At 47.1% G+C, this 19731-nt stretch overlaps 1 protein-coding gene across 7 annotated transcripts in view; it reads right to left on the bottom strand.

Annotated features, from left to right (window-relative positions):
• Window positions 1-19731, bottom strand: part of LOC127566442 (uncharacterized) — a 190012-nt gene that overhangs the window by 46419 nt on the left and 123862 nt on the right. For all 7 annotated transcript variants that reach the window (XM_052008861.1, XM_052008855.1, XM_052008858.1 and 4 more), the window contains 4 exons: window positions 17775-18083; window positions 10582-10887; window positions 6848-7138; window positions 610-912 (listed from right to left, as the gene is read on the bottom strand). In XM_052008861.1, the coding sequence (XP_051864821.1) occupies window positions 610-912; window positions 6848-7138; window positions 10582-10887; window positions 17775-18083 (1209 nt within the window). The remainder of the gene's footprint in view (window positions 1-609; window positions 913-6847; window positions 7139-10581; window positions 10888-17774; window positions 18084-19731) is intronic.

Raw genomic sequence — 19731 nt, forward strand, 5'->3', positions numbered from 1 at the left:
TGAAGTCGTGTCAATCGGAAAAAGGGGTAAGGGTTCTAGGAGTTTCAGACTCTCAATCAGAACGTTATTTTTCCCGCAGGATTTTCAAAAATAAAGGTGCTTTAATAGCTATATGTTGTTGCTGCGGTAAAAGTACTAACGGCTGCGTGATACGTTGCTTAATATAATTTCATTGCCCAAGTGTCGATAGCACAGATTTCCTGTCAACTTTCAGTGGCTTCCTGCGGTGAAGCGGACAGCCTGAGTTCCTAAGAGACAATGGTGCCTGATTACTTCGTGGAGGTTTTCCCTTCCCTTCCCAAGGTTTCACAAGTTGCCCAAGCTTCCAACCAGTATTCCCTTCCCAAGACAACTGTTTTCCTGCCTGTCCATTTCCAAAGCAACTCTTGAGTGGTTCTCCAGATTCCGATTAAAATCGCATTATCACCAATTATGACCGAGTAAGACAAACAGTATTCCCCAATTCATCAATCGCCACATGTCTAATTCGCGTTATGGAAACACCTTTTACAGCAAACCTGCCCTATTTCATTGAATGAATAGTTTCTCTTGGAACCTCTGCTCCAGTAAGCGTCTTCGCCGTGAATTACTCTGCAAAGGGGAACTTACCAGGTGTGTCAACCAGCAACGGCCGACTGTATGCAGATACAAACGTCCGACCCAGGACCTTCACACTGTACTGACACGTATAATAGTAATTCGCCACGTTCTGCGTTACCCGCGCGACCACGAAGGTAGCCGTTCTGCCCCAACCGTAGTACACATGGGAACGGGAGCTTTCTCTCTCGCCATTCCTGAATAAGGAGAACCTGCCGCCGGGAACGATTAGCGATGACGTACAGAACATGCGCAGCATGTCGGATAAACGATAACTTCGCCGCAGAAGAGACAACTGAGGCGTCGGAAGCTCATCTGCGGAGCAAAGCACCAATAAATAACATGAGCCTGTTGGGTAGATCCATAGATTAGCCATGAATGGAACAACACCATTCAAGCGGCCAGTTACATGCGAGCATAGAACACAGAATAGTACAGAATGCGAAACGGCCTTTGGGCCCAGGATGTTGTGCCGAACTAATTACGCAAATGACACTTAATTAAACTGACCTCTTCTGTCCGCACATGGTGCATATCCCTCCATTCTCAGCACATTCACGTGTGAATCTAACACCCTCCTGACAGTCTCAATCGCATCTGCCTTCGCCACTACCCTGGCTGCGTATTCCAGGCAGCCACCACTCTCTGTGTAAAAAAAAATCTTACTCCACACATCTCCTTTGAACTTCCCCTTCTCACTTTAAATGCATTCCCTCTAGTATTGGACGTTTAAACCTGAGGGAAAAAATGTACCGGTTGTTTGCTCAATCTATGCTTCTCGTAATCTTATAAACCTCTATCAGGTCTCCCCTCAGCCTCCGCCGCTCCGTAGAAATCAACCCAAGTTTGTCCAACTACTCCTTGAAGCACATGCCTTCTAATCCAGGCAGCATACCGGTAAGCCTCTTCTGCACCCTGTCAAAAGCCTCCACACCCTTCCTGTAATGTGGCGAACAGTACTGAATGCAATACTCCAGATGCGGCCGAACCAAAGTTTTACAAATATGCAACATAACTTTCTGACTCTTGAACTCAGTTCCTTGACGAATAAAGGCAAGCAATCCATGGGCCTTCCTTACCACATTGTCAACCTGTGCAGCCACTTTGGACCTATGGACTCCGGATCCCTCTATGCATCAAAGCTGTTGAGGTTCATGCCACTAACTGTGTACTTTCTCTTTATATTTGATCTCCCAAAGTACCAAACTTCACACCTGGCCGGATTAATCTCCAACTGCCGTTGCTGCGCTCATATGCGCAATTGATCAATATCCCGCTGTATCCTTTGGCAATCTTCTACACTGCCCACAACACCACCAATGTTCGTGTCAACTACAAAGTTACGAATCCACTCATGCACATTTTCATCCAAATCATTTATGTATAACACAAACAGCAGAAGTCACAGTACCGATCCCTGCGGAACGCCACTGGTCACGGACCTCAATCCAGATTAAGACTCATCGACCACCGCCCTGTTTACTATCGGCAAGTCAACTCTGACTCCAAACGGCCAAGACCCTGCGGATCCTAACATATTAATCCAGCTTTATTCTCTTGTCATTCCCATTAACTCCACGCACACCCCGACTCTGGACTCACTTACATACTGGGGGGAGGGGTGGAATTCACATTGACTAACTAACCTCCCAAGCTGAACGTCCTCGGGAAACAGGTGGAAACTCGCGCTGTCACAGGGAGAACGTCCAAACCCCCCATAGGATCTAACCCGGGTTTCTGAAGCTGTGAGGGTTTATCAGCTGCGTCACCCTGCGCAGAATCGTGGACGTATACAGCACGGAAGCAGACCCTTCGGCCCATCGAGTTTTCCATGTCCATAAGGCACCCAATTACACTCATCCTGCATTAATCCCATTTTCCTGTTATCCCCAGGTTCCCAAAGACACCCCGCTCCACTCCCCCCAAGATGATTCCACTCACTTGAACACTAGCAGCAATTTGCAGTGGCCTATCAACCCACCGGCCCGCAAGTCTTTTGGATGTGGTAGGAGACCGGGGCAAACGGAGGAAGCCCACGGGGTTCACTGGGAGAGCGTGCAAACTCCGCATGGACAGTACCCAAAGTCAGGGTCGATGCCCAGTCTCTGGCGCTGCGGGTCAGCTGTTCTAAGTTTGAATAATGTCGGAAACGTTCTCAGATTGAGGGCTTGCCGGTTGAGAGCTACAATGTGAAGGAAACCTCTTCGCCTGAAAGGTGGTGAACCTTCGGAATTTTTGTCCCCAGTTGGGATTTTCCACTCTAGACTGACGTGGAGGTTCAGTCGGTAAGTATGTTGTAGATCTATAGTTTTATTTGTGGATATCCCGAGAGCTAATGGATATGGAAGCAGCGTAGAGTGTGGCGCTGAAGTTAAATGTCAACCTTGACCTCATTGAATTGGCAAGGGAAGGTGGTGGCGCAGACAGTAGAGCCGCTACTTCATATCTCCAACGACCCGGCTTCGCTCATGACTTCCAGCGCCATCGACGTGTGAAGTTTCCAGTTCTCCCCATGAATGGGTGATCCGATTTCATCTCACTCCTCAAAGACGTGTAAGTCGCGAAGTTAATTTGCCACTCCAGATTTCCCTTCGGGTGTTAAAATCCGAGGGGAGTTGGTGGGAGTGCGGGGGATAATAGGTTACAAGGCAAAGCAAAATAGCGGGGGTGCTCTTGTTGTGTAAGCTGGCATAAGCACAGGAGCAAGGGCAGGGCATGTGGCCCGTTGAATCTGCTACGCCATTCAATAAGATCATGGCTGATCTGGCAGGGGATCCACCTGCCTACCTTTTCCCCCTAGCCTTTAATTCCCCTACTGTGCAAAAATCCATCCAACTTTGTCCTAAGTATAGTTAATGAGGTAGCCTCGACTGTTTCCCTGGGAAGAAAATTCTACAGATTCACTAGTCTCTGGGGAAAGCAATATTTTCTCATCTCCGTTGTAAATCTATTCCCCCGAATCCTGAGTCTATGTCCCTTAGTTCCAGTCTCACCTGCCAGTGGAAACAACCTTCCTGCCTCTGTTCTATATATCAATTTCATAATTTTATATGTTTCTGTAAGATCCCCACTCACTCTTCTGAATTCCAGCGAGTATACTCCCAGGCGACTCAATTCCTCCTCATAGACGAACTCACCCATCTCCGGAATCAACCTGGTGAACCTCCGCGGCACTGCCTCCAAAACCAGTGTATCTTTCCTTTAGTTAGGAGACCAGAACTGCACGCAGTACTCCAGGTGAGGCCTCAGTGGTACCCTGTATATATGCAGCACAACCTCCCTGCTCTTAAATTCAATCCATCCAACAGTGAAGACGAACATTCCATTCGCCTTCTTGATAACCTATTGCCGTTTCAAACCAACTTTTTTGCGGTTCATGCCTTTTGATACACTTCCATATCCCTCCGGACGACATCATGCTGCAACATGTTACTATTTAAATGAATATCTGATCTTTTTTCTCCTTCCAAAGTGGATGACCTCGCATTTACCAACATTGTACTCCTTCTGCCAGACCCTTGGCCACTCACTTAACCTATCTGTATCCCTATGCATTCTCTCCGCATCCTCTACAGAATGTGCTTTTTTCCACATAATTTAGTGTCGTCGGCAAACTTCGATACGCTATACTCGGCCCCCTCTTCCAAACATGTCGTGAACAGTTGCGGGACAGGCACCGACCACAGCGGAACTCCGCTCACCACTGATTGCCAACCAGAGAGACACCCACTTATCCCCATTCTATACCTTCTGTTGGTTAACTAGCTCTCTATCCATGACAATTCATTAGCCCGAACTCCAACCATCCTGATCTTATGGGTAATTTTTTTAATGCGGCATCTTATCGAACGCCTTCTGGAAATTCCAAGTATACAAAATCCGCCTGATCCCCTATAACTGCTGCGTTCCTTATATCCTCAAATAACTCCAGTCAGTTTGTCAAACAGGACCTGCCTTTCCTGAATCCATGCTGCGACGTCCTGGTGGAACCACTTCGACCCTCATGTCTCGCTATCTCTTCCTTAATGATAGCTTCAAGCATTTTCCCAACTACAGACGTTACGCTAACTGGCCTACAGTTACCTGTCTTTTGCCGACATCCCTTTTTAAACAGTGGCGTGACATTCGCTGTCTAGCAATCCGCTGTGACCTGCCCAGAGTCCAGAGCATTTTGGTGAATTATCACAAACGCCTCGACTATAACTTCCGCCATTTCTTTCAGTACCCTGGGATACATCCCATCAGGACCTGGGGACTTGTCCACCTTTAGGCCCACTGGTTTGCCCATCATTAGCTCTTCAGTTACAGCGATTGTATCGAGGTTCTCACCTCCCATCCCATCCATAACATCTCCCTTTGGCATGTTAGACGTGTCCTGCACCATGAATACCGACGCAAAATTTTCCTTCAAGGCCTTGGCCATTTCCAAATTTCCCAATATTAATGCCTCCTTCTCATTTTCCAAGGGACCTACGACAACTTTAGCCACCCTTTTCTGTTTTATATGATCATAAAAACTCCAACTATGTATTTTTATGTTTAGTGCTGGTTTATCTTCATGAGATTTTCCCTTTCCTTATTGTTTGCTTCGTGGTTCTTTGTTACATTATTAGCTTTTTTCCCAATCTACCAGTTTCCCACTGCTCTTAGCAGCGTTTTATGCATGTTTTTGTGCATTCACTCGATGGGCCGAACTGGCCTCTTCTATGTCGGATAGTGCAAGGAAGTGGTGCTGAGGTCAAATGTCAGATCCCCCCAAATAAAACCTCAAGAAACTGCAGAGAGTTGTGGACACAGCTCAGCATATCATGTAAAAGAGGCTCCCTTCCATGGAATGGAAGGGCTTACGTATGATGAGAGTTTGTCGGCTCTTGGACTGTACTCACTGGAGTACACAAGATTGAGAGGGAACCTCATAGAGACATTTAAAATCTTGAAAGGACTGGACAGAGTAGATGTGGCTAGGCTGTTTTCCTTGGTGGGTGATTCCAGGACCAGAGGGCACAATATTAGAATTAAAGGGTATAATTTCAAAACAGAGATGAGGAGAAATTTCTTTAGCCAGAGGGTGGTTAATTTGTGGAATTCCTTGCCTGATACAGCAGTGGAGGCCAGATCATTGGGGGCGTTTATGGAACAGATAGATAGATATCTAAATATTCGGGGTATCAATGGATATGAGGATAAATCCGGCAATTGGGATTAGAATAGTTTTTCTTTCGTCCCCCCCCCCATTTCTCATTTCATTTTTTCCCTTTTCCTTGGAGAAGACTCGATGGGCCGAATGGCCTATTTCTGCTGCCTTGTCTTGTGATCTTGTGATGGATCTGTCTAGAATTAGCTGCCTCGGTAAATCAGGCAATAGAATCAAAGAACTCTCCCACCCCGCACATTCTGTCTTCACCCCCCTCCCATCGGGCCGAAGATACAAATGCCTGAAAACACATACAATAAGGCTCAATGACAGCTTCTCACTCGCTATTATATTCAACGGTTCCCTCGTACAGTAAGATCGACTTTTGACCTCAGAATCTACTTCAATATGACATTACACCTTATAGTCTGCCTGCACTACACTTACCCTGTAACTGTAACACTTTATTCTGCATTCTGTTATTACTTTCCCTTGTACTACCTCAATGCACCGTTGTCATGAAATAATCTGTATGGATGGCACGCAAACAAAGTATTTTATTTGAGGGAACTAGAGATCCGGAGAGAAACGCCTTCCATTCAATGGCATTCATAATCTTTAGAAATATAAATCTCACCCTTAGGGATGTTGAAATTCATTGTGATTCAAGTGTTGCTCTGCAACACGGACGCCAAACTGTTGTTATTACTTGAACTTTTAACGTTTTGCAACACTGAACATTAGCGTCAACACCGAAGGTGTACCGCATGTCAACGCCAGCTTCACAGAATCACAGGAACACGGACCATTTGCGCCAGGGTCAACGTGGTCCGTCCCACACTGTTCCTGCTGATTGCAAAAGGCCTACCCAAACTAATTCCCATCCAAGCACTTCGGTAAACTGTCAACAGGTCTTCAAACCCAAGCACTACTATTTCACGGTGAACCGAGTTTCTGCCTCCACCATCATGACAGCGAATGGATTTCAAACCCATTGCAGACCCCGGTTGACAATACATCTCCCTCGTCTCCTCCATAATGCAAATCTGTTACATTAAATCCATTCCTAATTTCTATCATTGCACATTTGATTCGATGCAGAGAAATGGACCTTACCTGTTACTGTGACCTGTAGGGTGGAACTTTCTGATGAATTGATAAGCACCCCAGATATCATCAAACTGCACTTGCACGTGCAATTGTATACACCTGTGGCTTTAATGTTATTCACTGTGAATGTCGCAATAGGCATACTTTGGTAGATCACGTAAAGATGTGGGCCGATTGTCAAGTAGAACGCGCTATGCGGGTACTGTGCAATACTCGTGCATATGAAAGGCATCGGCTCCCCTTCCAGAAAGAGTGATGACGGACGGCTGACTCTAATCCTTACTTTTGGAGCGCGATCTGAAAGAAGAGAGACTTTGTTGAGGTGTTGTTGCTGTGGCAGAAGAGGAGATGCTGTGGAGAATTCTTGGTCGGTAGTTACAACGCTCGCCAGAGCAGTGCATCTGGTTAGAGCCACTGCCTCAACGCTCCATCGACCCACGTTCACTCCTCAACTCCGCCCGTGCGGGCGGAAATACGAGCCCGCGGAGATTGCACGTTCTCCCTGTGACAGCGTGCGCGGAACTTCCCCCATGGTTGCGAGGGCTAATTGGACGCTGTAAATTCCCGCAAGGACAGGACAATCAACAGGCGGCGACGGACGCGTGAAAGACAACAGGTTACGCGGAATAAGTGATCTGAATACAGAGGGATCTTGGGCTGCAGTTCCATACCTCAGTGAAAGTGGCGGCGCAATATGTAGAATGATAAAGAAGGCGCTCCGCAAATCTGCAATCAGCGGCCAGGGTGCTGACTATAAAGTCATGTTGCAGCTGTAAGAAACTTTGGTTAGGCCGCATTTGGTGTATTGTGTGCAATTCTGGTCGGCACATTCCAGGAAGGATGTGGAGGCTTTGGCGAAAGTGCATAAAGCGGTTCACCAGGATGTTGTCTGGATTATAGAGCAATAGGTTTGAGGAGAATTTGGACAAACTTGGGTTGTTTTCTCTGGAGCAGCAGAGACAGAGGGGCGACCCGATAGAAGGAGAAAAAAAGTCACGAGAGGCATAGATAGGCAATACAGTCAGAATCTTCTCTTTATGGAGGGTGATACGAGAGGGCATGTCAGTTAAGATAAGATATCTTTATTAGTCACATGTCCATCTAAACGCACAGGGAAATGCATCTTTTGCGTCGAGTGTTCTGGGGGCAGCCCGCAATTGTCGCCACGCTTCCGGCGCCAGCACAACTTTCCCGCAAACTTCCTCGCAAACTTCCCAACCCGTACGTCTTTGGAATGTGGGCGGAAAGCGGGGCACCCGGAGGAAACCCAAGAAGATACACGGAGGGAGAACGCACAAACTCCTTACAGACAGCGGCCGGAATTGAACCCGGGTCACTGACCGCTACACTACCGTGCCTGCCCATTAAGATAAGAGGAGGTAATGCTTAAACGAGATTCACAAGGGAATATTTTTACGCAGACAGGTGGCAGGAGCCTGGAACGCGTTATCACGAGCCACGACGCTTGTCCAAGAGCAACGTTTAAGAGGCATTCAGACAGACACCACAATGGAGGGATATGGATCGTGTGCAGGCAGATGGGATTTGGTTTCGATGGGCATAATAGTTAGCACAGATATGGTGGGCAGAAGGGCCTGTTCCTGTATTGTACTGTTCCCTTACCCACTTCCCTCCCCCTCCCCTTTCCCCCTTCCAAAGGGGGCAGGAAGAGGTGAAGGGGAGGGGAAGGTGAAGTGGGAAGGGGGTACTTCTAAACATGGATAAATTGTATTGCATTGGGAGCCAGCATGGTGTCAAGCGGCTTGCACTCATGCCTTAATAAAAGGTAAGCAATATGAGACCTGGACCACTGGGTGAAGAAGAAAATATTGACGATGCATTCTGTGCAAGAACATTTCATCAGTTTGAATCTAGAGGTGACGGGGTGTACAGAAATGGTAAAAAGGCGAAAAGGGAAGAATCAGAAGCAGACTCGGTACTGAGGCCAGCGGTGGAGCGCGATTTCAAGCGCACCAATATCCGAACGCCAGCTCGCCCTAATGCCCAAGCCCGGAAACTCAGGCACGCCAGTGGGGAAGTCAAGTCGCAGCTATGTGTACCTCGGTCGCTGATATAATGGAGATCGCTCGCCAGACTCGGTCACGAAAGGGTAATACCTGGAGCTTGGACTGCATCCTCAAGAATTCTCGTCAAGATGCAAGAAGCCATAGCTTCAGCTGCACAGAACATTGGTCAGGCACACCACAGAACCATAGAACCATAGATCAATACATCACAGAAAACAGGTCATTCGACCCTTCTAGTCTGTGCCGAAACGTTATTCCGCTACTCCCACTTCCCTGCACCCAGTCCATAACCCTACAGACCTCTCCCGTCCATATATCTATCCAATTTATTCTTAAAACTTAAGATTGAACCCGCATTTACCACATCAGATGGCAGCCAGTTCCACACTCCCACCACTTTCGGAGTGAAGAAGTTCCCCCTAATGTTCCCCCTAAACCTTTCCCCTTTCAACCTAAAGCCATGTCCTCTCGTACTTATCTCTCCTAATCTAGGTGGAAAGAGCCTACTGGCATTAACTCTGTCTATTCCCCTCATCATTTTGTGAACCTCTATCAAATCTCCCCTCATTCTTCTACGCTCCAAGGAATAAAGTTCTAGCCTGTTCAATCTTTGTAACTCAACTCCTGAAGACCCGGCAACATTGTAGTAAATCTCCTCTGCACTCTTTCAATCTTACTGATATCCTTCCTATAGTTAGGTGACCAGAACCGCACACAATACCCCAAATTTTGCCTCACCAGTGACTTATACAACCTCACCATAACATCCTAACTCTTATACTCAGTACTTTGATTTATGAAAGCCAGGATGCCAAAAGCCTTCTTTACAACCCGGTCTACCTGTGACGCAACTTTCAGGGAATGGAGCATGGTATGTAGTTCTGTTCACCGCACTACAGGAGGGATGTGGAGCGTCGGAGGGTAAGGGGCGACCTGATAGAAGTTTATAAAATTATCAGTTGCGCAGAAATAGTAGATGCACCAGTTGTTTTTCGCAGGGTGAAAATGACAAATCATAGAAAGCACAGATTTAACGTGAAAGGGGCAACTCTCAAGATTTTGCGAGGCAAAATCTTTAACTCTGAGAGTAGTGGGTGGCCTGGAACGAGCTGCCATAAGAGGTGGTGAAAGCAGATACAAAAGCAACGCTTTAAGAGGTATTTGACAGGCATATGAACAGGAAGCGAGTGATGGGATATGGCGCACACACAGGCAGATTGGATTAATTTAGCTTGTGATCATGGTCGACACGGACCAAAACCTCCACATCTTTTTTGTATTGGGGCGACCAGAACTATTTGTCCAAACTCTCCTGATGGCACATGACCTTTAATCCAGGCACCATCCTGGTAAACATCTTCTGCAGGCTCGCCAAAGTATGCACATCTTTCTTGCATTGGGGCGACCGGAACTGTTCACAATACTCCAAGTGCGGTCCAAACAGACCCAGAGCCAAAAGGTCAGAGAACAATACAGCAAGGATACAGGCCCTACGGCCCAACCATAGTGCCCACCCACCTGACAGAAGTGTCACAACATATGTGGTTAAGTTGTGTCGCAAATACAGCTTGATAAATCCTCGTTGTTCAGTGTCTACCCGCCCTCTTTCACCTGATAGTGCTGTCAGAGTTTGACGGCTGATGCCCAACTATTAGTCCCCGAGCTACCACAAAATAAAAACTTTGCAATACAATATCACGATCGCCAGCTTACCGCTGACGATGACCTCCAAAACTCGGCTTGCACTGGAGTTGTAAGTCTTTCCGTCCTGTTGCAATTGGTACATGCAAGTGTAATTCCCTCCATGGAATCCATTGACAGCATTGAAACGGAACGTGGCACCGCTCCATTTGTGTTCCGATCTGACCGTCGCAACGTTTTCCGGCGAGCCCACCGTGCGCAGGTGAAAAGTGACATTTTTGTAATGGGCCAGAGTGTAGCAGGTCATGCTGATGTTTTCTCCCCTCATGAAGTTTGTGTTCCATTTGTATGAAGTGAGTTGTGGTGCCAATGGACGATCTGAAAGGTGAAAAGAAGAAACATTTGGCAAAGTTTTCCCAGCCACTGGATCACTATATTGTTACGTACCAGCAACAAAAGAAACACACCGAGTCATGTATAAGTGTTAAAACTGTTTTATTAATAACTACTTGTGATAGTAAGACAAATAAAAGTAAAATATATGTTAGAATGTTAGAAGTAAAAATATTAGATCTTAAACATTGACCCCAGAACTAAACTCCTAGTATGTGTGTGGCAGATTCCCAAACTCCAAGTCCAGGAACAGTTCTTAAAGTTCAGTTCAGCAAGTCATCAGGTGAAACGTGAGCAAAGGCTTCTGCAAAACCACCGTTGACTGAAGAGAAAATGCAGAGAAGGAATAGAGACATTACGAAATCCAAATGTTCCACGATGGAACCCACACGACACCTCAGTGTCCACTCAGCAGTTACTACTCTACTGCTTTGTTCCGAAGTATCTGCCACCCCGAACGGCATTCGAGACGTGGCCGTCCACACATATAACTGTTTCCCACTACATGTTAACGACAAAGTGGACTCCACTGGACTATTGCAAAAAAATCCATCCGTGGATTGTAGTGACAGACACAGTTATTGTTTTTCATCCACCGATACAGAGACCAGCAGGAAGGTGTCTCTCTCTCCCTCTGTCTCTCCTCCGACTGACTCTGACTGACTGCTCCAAAAATGTCATCACGTCCTTTTAACTCTTGTTGTTGTCGTAATTACGCCACACAGACACAGACACAGACACAGACACAGACACACACACACACACACACACACACACTACTGTACTATATCTTAAAAGGACATTCACCAAGAGTAACTTACCCCTTAACAATATACTCTCTCCTCTTCCGTTTCAGCGTAACTACGGTGGTTGCCTCCCAGCCATGCTTAAGTAAGAAATGAAGAGGATCACTCTCATCCCAAGACTGCACATCAGTGCAGAAAGCTGTGGGCACAGCCCAGCCAGTCACTGAACTAACCTCTCCTCCATGAACTCTGTCTACACTTCTCGGGAAAGCAGCCAACATAATTAAATACCCCACTCACCCCGGATATTCTCTCTCCTCCTCTCTGGCAGAAGATACAAGAGCCTGAGAGCACGCACCACTAGGCTCAGGGACAGCTTCTATCCCGCTTTTAAACTAATGAACACATCTCTTGTGATGTGATATGATATGATTTCTTTATTAGTCACACGTACATCGAGACATACAGTGAAATACCTCTTTTGCGTAGAATGCTCTGGGGGCAGCCCGCAAGTGTCGCCACGCTTCCGGCGCCAACATCGCACGCCCACAACTTCCTAACCCGTACGTCTTTGGAATGTGGGAGGAAACCGTAGCTTCCGGAGGAAACCCACGCAGACACGGGGAGAACGTACAAACAGCGGCCGGAATTGAACCCGGGTCAATTCACCAATAGATTGTCCTGGTCCAACCACGCAGACACTACGACTAAGAAAGCTCACCAGCACCTCTACTTCCTAAGGAGGATAAGAGAATTCAGCATGTCCCCGTTCACCCTTGCTAATTTTTATAGCTAAGCCATAGAAAGTGTCCTGTCCGGATACATCACGGCTTAGTATAGAAACTGCTCTGCCCGTAACCGCAAGAAACTGCAGAGGCACAAGAGATTCTGCAGAATCTGTAGAAACACACACAACGCGCTGGAGGAACTCAGCAGGTCAGGCAACATCTATGGAGAGATAGAAACCAGTGGAGTTTGGGGTCGAGACCGTTCATCAGGAATGGGATCTATGGATAGTCCGAGGACCAATTCCTGATAATGGGTGTCAACCAGAAACGTTGACCGTTTATTTCTCTCCGGAGATGCTGCCTGACCTGCTGAGTTCCTCCAGCACTTTGTGTGAGAAACTGCAGAGACTTGTGGACACAGCTCAGCACATCACGGGAACCAGTCTCCCCTCCATGGACACTTGCTTACACTTGGCGCTGCCTCGGTGAAGCAGCCGGCATAATCAAAGACCCCACCCACCCAGGACATTCTCTCTTCTACCCCCTCCCATCGGGCAGAAGATACAAAATCCTGAAAGCACGTACCACCAGGCTTAAGGGCAGTTTCTATCCCGCTGTTATAAGATAACTTAAGGGATCTCTTTCAAGATAAGATGGACTCTTGACCTCACAATCTACCTCATCATGGCTTTGCACATTATTGTCTGCCTGCAATGCACTTTCTCTGTGATTGTAACTCTATATTCTAATCCTGTTATTGCTTTCTCCTTATACTCACAAGATGCAATGATCGTAAGCGTGACAGGAAAAAAATATTCTCACTTAGTTTGGTACATGTGACAATAACACACCAACTACTAATTAATTAGGGAGGTGAGGGATGTACTGCTATCAGCCCTATGAGAGGACATCGCACCTGGATAATCAATCTGAAGGGAGCTATGTATTGCTAGAATCGCAGTGTTAAGCTGAGACTGCGCAGTTGGAGAATCAGTGTCAAGGAAACTGAAATTTTGCAAGGTCGGTGATAAGAATGGTCTGTTCACATGAAGTGATGGTGCTCACGTCGGAAAGTTATGTTAAAGAGGCAGTGATGGGAATACAGTACTCTGTTGAAGAAGGAGTGATCAGATAGGACTGTTATCTCGGAAAGTCAGTGTCGAGGGAGAACTGTGCGGGTGTATTTGCAGTAAAAAGTGTGGTTTACCGTTGATAAAGGAGGTGTGTACTGCTGAGACTGTTGAGTTGAAGTAGAATTAAGGGGAGACTATACCATCAGGCTGAAGAATGCCGTCTACTGTTGGGTGGTCAACATGAATGGAGGACCTCACTGCTGGGGCTCGGTACTGATAGAAGACTGTACAGTTGTAGGGTTAATGTTGGGGCAACAAAATACTGTTGCTATCGAGAGACGACCAATACCACAAGGTCAATATTAAGGGACCATTGCACTGTCAGAATCAAGAGGGTATGGTACTGCTCGATGGTTGGCAATAGGGGTATACTGCAGTTTTGTAGGGTCAATATTAAAGCAGCACTGTACTGTTACAAGGTCATTTTGAGGAGAAGATTACATTTTTGGATTGCTACCAGTAAGAATAGAATGTGCTGCCGAATGGTCAGAATTACTGGACTCTGCACTCTTGGAGGCTCACTATTAGGATAAGGCTTTGTTATTATACAGTGAGTATTGAGATTGTATTGTACTGTTGTATGGGTAAACTGTATTGAAGTCCCGGTATACAAGACGGAATGTAGTACTGCACTGCCAGTGTTGAAAATGCATTTGTACAGTTGCATGGGTAAACTATACTGTTGGAGTGTCGGGTATTGAGAGGGAACTGCACTGTTGAAGATCCAGTAGTAAAGGCGGACTGTAGTACTGCATTGTCAGTATTGAGAATGTATTGTACTGTTGCATGGGTAAACTGTGCTGTTGGAGTATCGGGTATTGAGGGAGGACTGCACTATTAAAGTCCCAGTATTAAAGGCGACTGTGGTATTGAGAATGTATTGTACTGTTATATTGTCAGCACTAAAGGTCGACAGTACTGGTGGAGGGTCAGAATTAGGGAGGAACGCTGTACTGGAGGATTGTGTTAAAAAGAGGACTTACTCCAGACCATCCTATTATGTTCATAGTCAACTTTAATATTGGAGGGTCTGCATCAATACAGAAGAGTGCTATTGCAGGATTCGTGCTGGCAAGCGACTGTCGTTGAATTTAGGAGCCGAGAGGTAATGTTGCAGCTATATAGGTCCCCGGTCAGACCAAGTCAGACTTGGAGTACTGTGCTCAGATCTGGTCACCTCGCTACAGGAAGGATGTGGAAGCCAGAGAAAAGGTGCAGAGGAGATTTATAAGGATGCTGCCTAGAGTGGGGAGCATGACTTATGGAAACAGGTTGAGGGAACTCGGCCTTTTCTCCTTGGAGCGACGGAGGATGAGGGGGGACCTGATAGAGGTATATAAGATGATGAGAGGCATTGATCGTGTGGATAGTCAGAGGCTTTTCCCCAGGGCTGAACTGCTTGCCACAAGAGGACACAGGTTTAAGGTGCTGCGGAGTAGGTACAGAGGAGATGTCAGGGGTAAGTATTTTACTCAGAGAGTGGTGAGTGCGTGGGATGGGCTGCCGGCAACGGTGGTGGAGGCGAATACGACAGGGTCTTTTAAGAAACTTTTGGATAAGTACATGGAGCTGGGAAAAATAGAGGGCTATGGGTAAGCCTAGTAATTTCTAAGGTAGGGAGATGTTCGGCACAGCTTTGTGGGCCGAAGGGCATGAATTATGCTGTAGTTTTTTTATGTTTCTATGAGGTAGGCTTGACCCTCACTGAGGAGTACCCTGTCTGTTTTAAGAGCAGCATGTGCTCTTGGAGTACAATTTCCAGCGTCAGAAAAAGGGAACAACTGCGTTGTTGGATTGGCTTTGGAGGGGACCCCCGCCCTCTTGGGAGGGTTAGTTAGAAGGTGGTGCAGGTCCTTTGCAAAACCGCTATTGAGCGACAACCCCTACCCCAACCCTGCTGGCGAGGACGTTGCTCGGTGTGGGATTCATCCCGTCCTGCCAGCTACCTATTCCCCGTGTTGTCTCAATGTTGTGCCATAGAGTCAGAGACGTACTCCAGAGAAACAGGCTATTCGGCCGACCATGTCCATACCTATCATCAATAATCCATATGTACTAATGCCACTTTCCAGCGCTTTCTCCGGAGCCTTCTATACCATGGCTAACCTTGTGGCCGTCCAAATACACGTTAAATGCTGAGAGGGTTCTTGCCTCCACTAGCCCCTCAGAAAGTACGGTGCAGAAGTTCTTCCTTAGATCATCGGTAACCCTCTAACTCCTCGAATATCCTCCTGGTTTTTGGCACCTCCGTTTGAGGGAAGATTTTCGCACCATTCAATCTATCCATGCCCATGATGCCTCGAGATGGCCCTCTCGCAACCTCCCACGCTCCATGGGAAACAAACCCAGTCTATCCAGCCCCTCCTCATACATGAAACGTTCCTTCCCGAGCAACTACACGGTAATTCTCCTCTGCGCGTTCTCTGGTGTAATCCCACCCTGTGAATGTGGGATCGCACCCTGTAATCCCGCCCTGTACCACATTCACAATGTACCACATTCACAGGGAGAATTTGAATGTGCCCTGAAGGGCACCGTACAGGGTGCCCTTGACCTCACCCTCCTGAAGTGGAATCCAGAGGAACTCAAGCGGGTCAGGCAGCATCCGTGGAGGAAAACGGCGTACGTCGACGTGACGGGTCGAGACCCTGCGTCAGGACTGAGAGGGAAGAGGGAATGCTGCAAGGATATAGCAGGACGAGTTCGGGGTGGTACCGAGGCTGCGGTGTGATAGTGGAACCAGACGAGAGGAAGAACAATGATGGGCGGACGGAACCAGGTGGAAAGGAGGGAGGAGAAAGATGAGCAAATGAAGAAGAAGCCCAGGTAATCAGGTATATGTGGGAGAACACAACCAGGGCCAGTTGAGTTACCTGCAATTGTAAAGTTCAATGTTCCTACCAATAGGCTGGAAGATCCCCAACTCGAATGTGAGATACTATCCTTCCAATTTGCGCTTGGCCTCATTGTAGCAATGGTGAGGCCGAACATAGGCAGGTCGCTGTCGAAGTTATACAACAATACGGCACGGATATTGGCCCTTCGGCCCAACCAGACCATGCAGACCACTGGGCCCAACCAACTAGTCCCAATATCCTGCGTTGGGCCCATATCCCTCCAAACCACGTCAACGCCCCTTCCCATGTACATATGTTAAATGATACTTTTGAACCTGCATCAACCACTTCATCTGGAAGCTCATTCCATATACTCACCGCCCTCTGCGTGAAAAAATGTTGTCCATAGGTCGAATTTAAATCTTTCCCCTCTCACGTTAAATCGATGTCCCCGACTTTTTGACTCCCCAACCCTGGGGAAAATACTGTTACAGTCCGACTTATCTGTGCCTTTCATAACTCTAAACGTTTGAGTTGATAGGGGCGTACAAGATGATTAGAGGCATAGATCGAGTGGACAGTCAGAGACTTTTTCCCAGGGCGATAATGGCTAACACGAGGGGACATGATTTTGAGGTGATTGGAGGAAGGTTTAAGGGGCATGTCGGGGTAAGTTCTTTTTTAGACAGAGAGTGGTTGGTGCGTGGAACGCATTGCCTGCAGAGGTTGTGGGGGCAGATACATTACGGACATTTCAGAGCCTCTTAGATAGCCGCATGAATGATAGAGAAATGGGGGGGGGGGGCTATGTGGTAGGAAAGGGGTAGATAGATCTTACAGCACGATAAAACGTCAGCACAACATTGTGGGCCGAAGAACCTGTACTGTGCTGTAATGTATTATCTCTGCCTCTAGTAATTTTAAACATTTCTAAAAGGTCGCCCCTCATTCTGTTACTTTCGAAGGAATCAAAACCTAGCCTGGCCAACTTCTCCTTATAACTCAGGCTCTCTGGTCCTGGCAACATCCTCTGAAATATTTTCTGCACTCTCTCCAGTTTAACCTCGTCTTTCCAAGAACAGGGTGAGCAAAACCGCACACGGTAGTCCAAGTGCGGCCTCACCAATGACGGACACAACTGCAATATTAACTGTGGGAGTGGGATGGAGAATCAAAATAACGTGTGAGCGGAAGCAAGAGACGGCCGTTGAAGACAGAGCGCAGGGGCTCCGCACAACGGTCGCCCAGTCGACGCTTGGTTTCTCCAATGCAGAGGAATGTGCCATTTCCAGCATCTGCAGTCTATTTGTTTTTTTTTCTGCAGTGAAATGTTGGTGAGGAAGTAGATCGACGGATCTGTGAAGACTTTGCCAAAAAATTAGACCTGGATTTTTTTTTTTGCCTTACGTTATACTACCCCGTTCTTACCTGAACATTCCGCGCAAACGGCGCACTGTCTGCGCTGCCTGGTGAACGGTCGAGATCTGCATTCATGCAGCGAGCTTTCGAAGCCAGTGCACCAGACCTCGTGCGTAACGAACATCTCAGTGCCTCGACCGTAACTGGCATTGTGGAGAGCGGAGAAGGCAAACCCACATCCCAGCTGCCTGCAGACAACTTCCACTTGCTCGATACCCCAGTATTGGCTGCAAACGCCCCGCCATCGGCCAGCGTAATGGAGTTCCACCCTTCCAGAGCAGGCGTTGGTTCCCCCGGCAAGTCTCACCTTGACATCACCTGAAACACAAACAGACAGAAACAGTGTGCCCGTTAACACAAAGAAAGCAGGAAATCTTTGGAAACACTCAGCAGGACAGGCAGCATCCGTGGATGGAGGAACAAAGGCAATGTTTCAGGTCGAAAGTTAAAACAGAAAATGTTAAAAAAATTCAATGTTGTCAGGCCATTGTGTAGTTGTACAGGATTATGTCAAGGCCGCACTTGGGTCATTGCATTACGTTTTGGTCGCCCCGCTGTGCGAAAGATGTTACGAAACTGGAAAGGGTGCAGAAAGGATTTACGTTGTCAGGACTTGAGGGACTGAGGTAGAGGGAGAGGTTGAACAGGCTTGGACTTTACTCATTGGAGCATAGGAGACAGAGGGGTGACCTTATGGAGGGCAAAAAATCATGAGGGACAGAGATAGGGTGAATATGCTCCGCATCCTTCTCAAGGTTGCAGAATCAAGAACTAGAGGGCATAGGCTTTAGCTGAGATGGTAAAGATGTAGTGGGAACATTATACACAAAGTGTGGTACACGTGTGGAATGGGTTGGCAGATAACAAGAACGGAGGCACGTACAATGACAACTTTTAAGAGACAGTGTGATAGGTGGAGGTTTCCGTGTTGTAGATCTCTATGATTCTAGGACTATGTCTCAGCAGGTCAGTCGGCGTCTGTGAACACAATAGTAGAGTCAAACTCAGGTCCCTCAAGGTTGCCGCGCAAGTTGATAGGGTTAAGAAGGCGAATGCTGTGTTAACCGGGGTATTAGTCGGGGTATGGGTTCATTAGTCGGTGTATTGAGTTCAAGAGCCGAGAGGTAATGTTGCAGCTCTACGGAACTTGGAGTATTGTGTTCAGTTCTGGTCGCCACATTGTAGGAAGGATGTGGAAGCTTTATATGGGGTGCAGAGGATATTTATCAGGAGGTTGCCTGGACTGCAGAGCATGTCTTATGAGGATAGGTTGAGCGAGCTGGGGATTTTCTCTTTGGAGACAAGAAGGATGAGAGGTGACTTGATAGAGGTGTACAAGATGATAAGAGGCACAGATCGAGTGGACAGTCAGAGACTCTTTCCCAAGGCGAAAATGGCTAACGGGAGGGGGAATAATTTTAAGGTTATTGGAGGAAGTTATGGGGGGATGTCAGAGGTAAGTGTTTTACACAGAGAGTGGTGGGTGCGTGGAATGCTCTGCTGGCAGAGGTTGTGGAGGCAGATGCACTTAGGACATCTCAGTGACATGAATGATAGAAAAATGGAGGGCTATGTGAGAGGTAAGGGTTAGATAGATCTTAGAGCAGGATAAAATGTCGGCACAACATCGTGGGCCGAAGGGCCTGTACTGTGCTGTAATGTACTATGTTCTAAATTGGAAACAGGTTATGTTGGAAATGTTCGACAGGTCAGGCATGATCTGTGGAGTGAAAAGCAGAGTCAAGCTTTCAGCACTAGGATACATTACTGAGATCAGGCTTGAATTGTGTTGGAAGAAAGAGGGTTAATTTTGGAAAAAAAGCCAAAGCAAAAAGCAGCGAGTTTTCCGCTGCACGGGAGAGTTTGACTGCATCGTAAACCTCCGTAATTCAACAAAATGGGCTATTTTTAACCATTAACTTTACAGTGTTTCTCTTGTGTCATACCTTCTGTCTTCATCGAAACA

The sequence above is a fragment of the Pristis pectinata genome, chromosome 41 (genome assembly GCF_009764475.1).
Source record: "Pristis pectinata isolate sPriPec2 chromosome 41, sPriPec2.1.pri, whole genome shotgun sequence".
In the NCBI taxonomy this organism is placed as follows: domain Eukaryota; kingdom Metazoa; phylum Chordata; class Chondrichthyes; order Rhinopristiformes; family Pristidae; genus Pristis; species Pristis pectinata.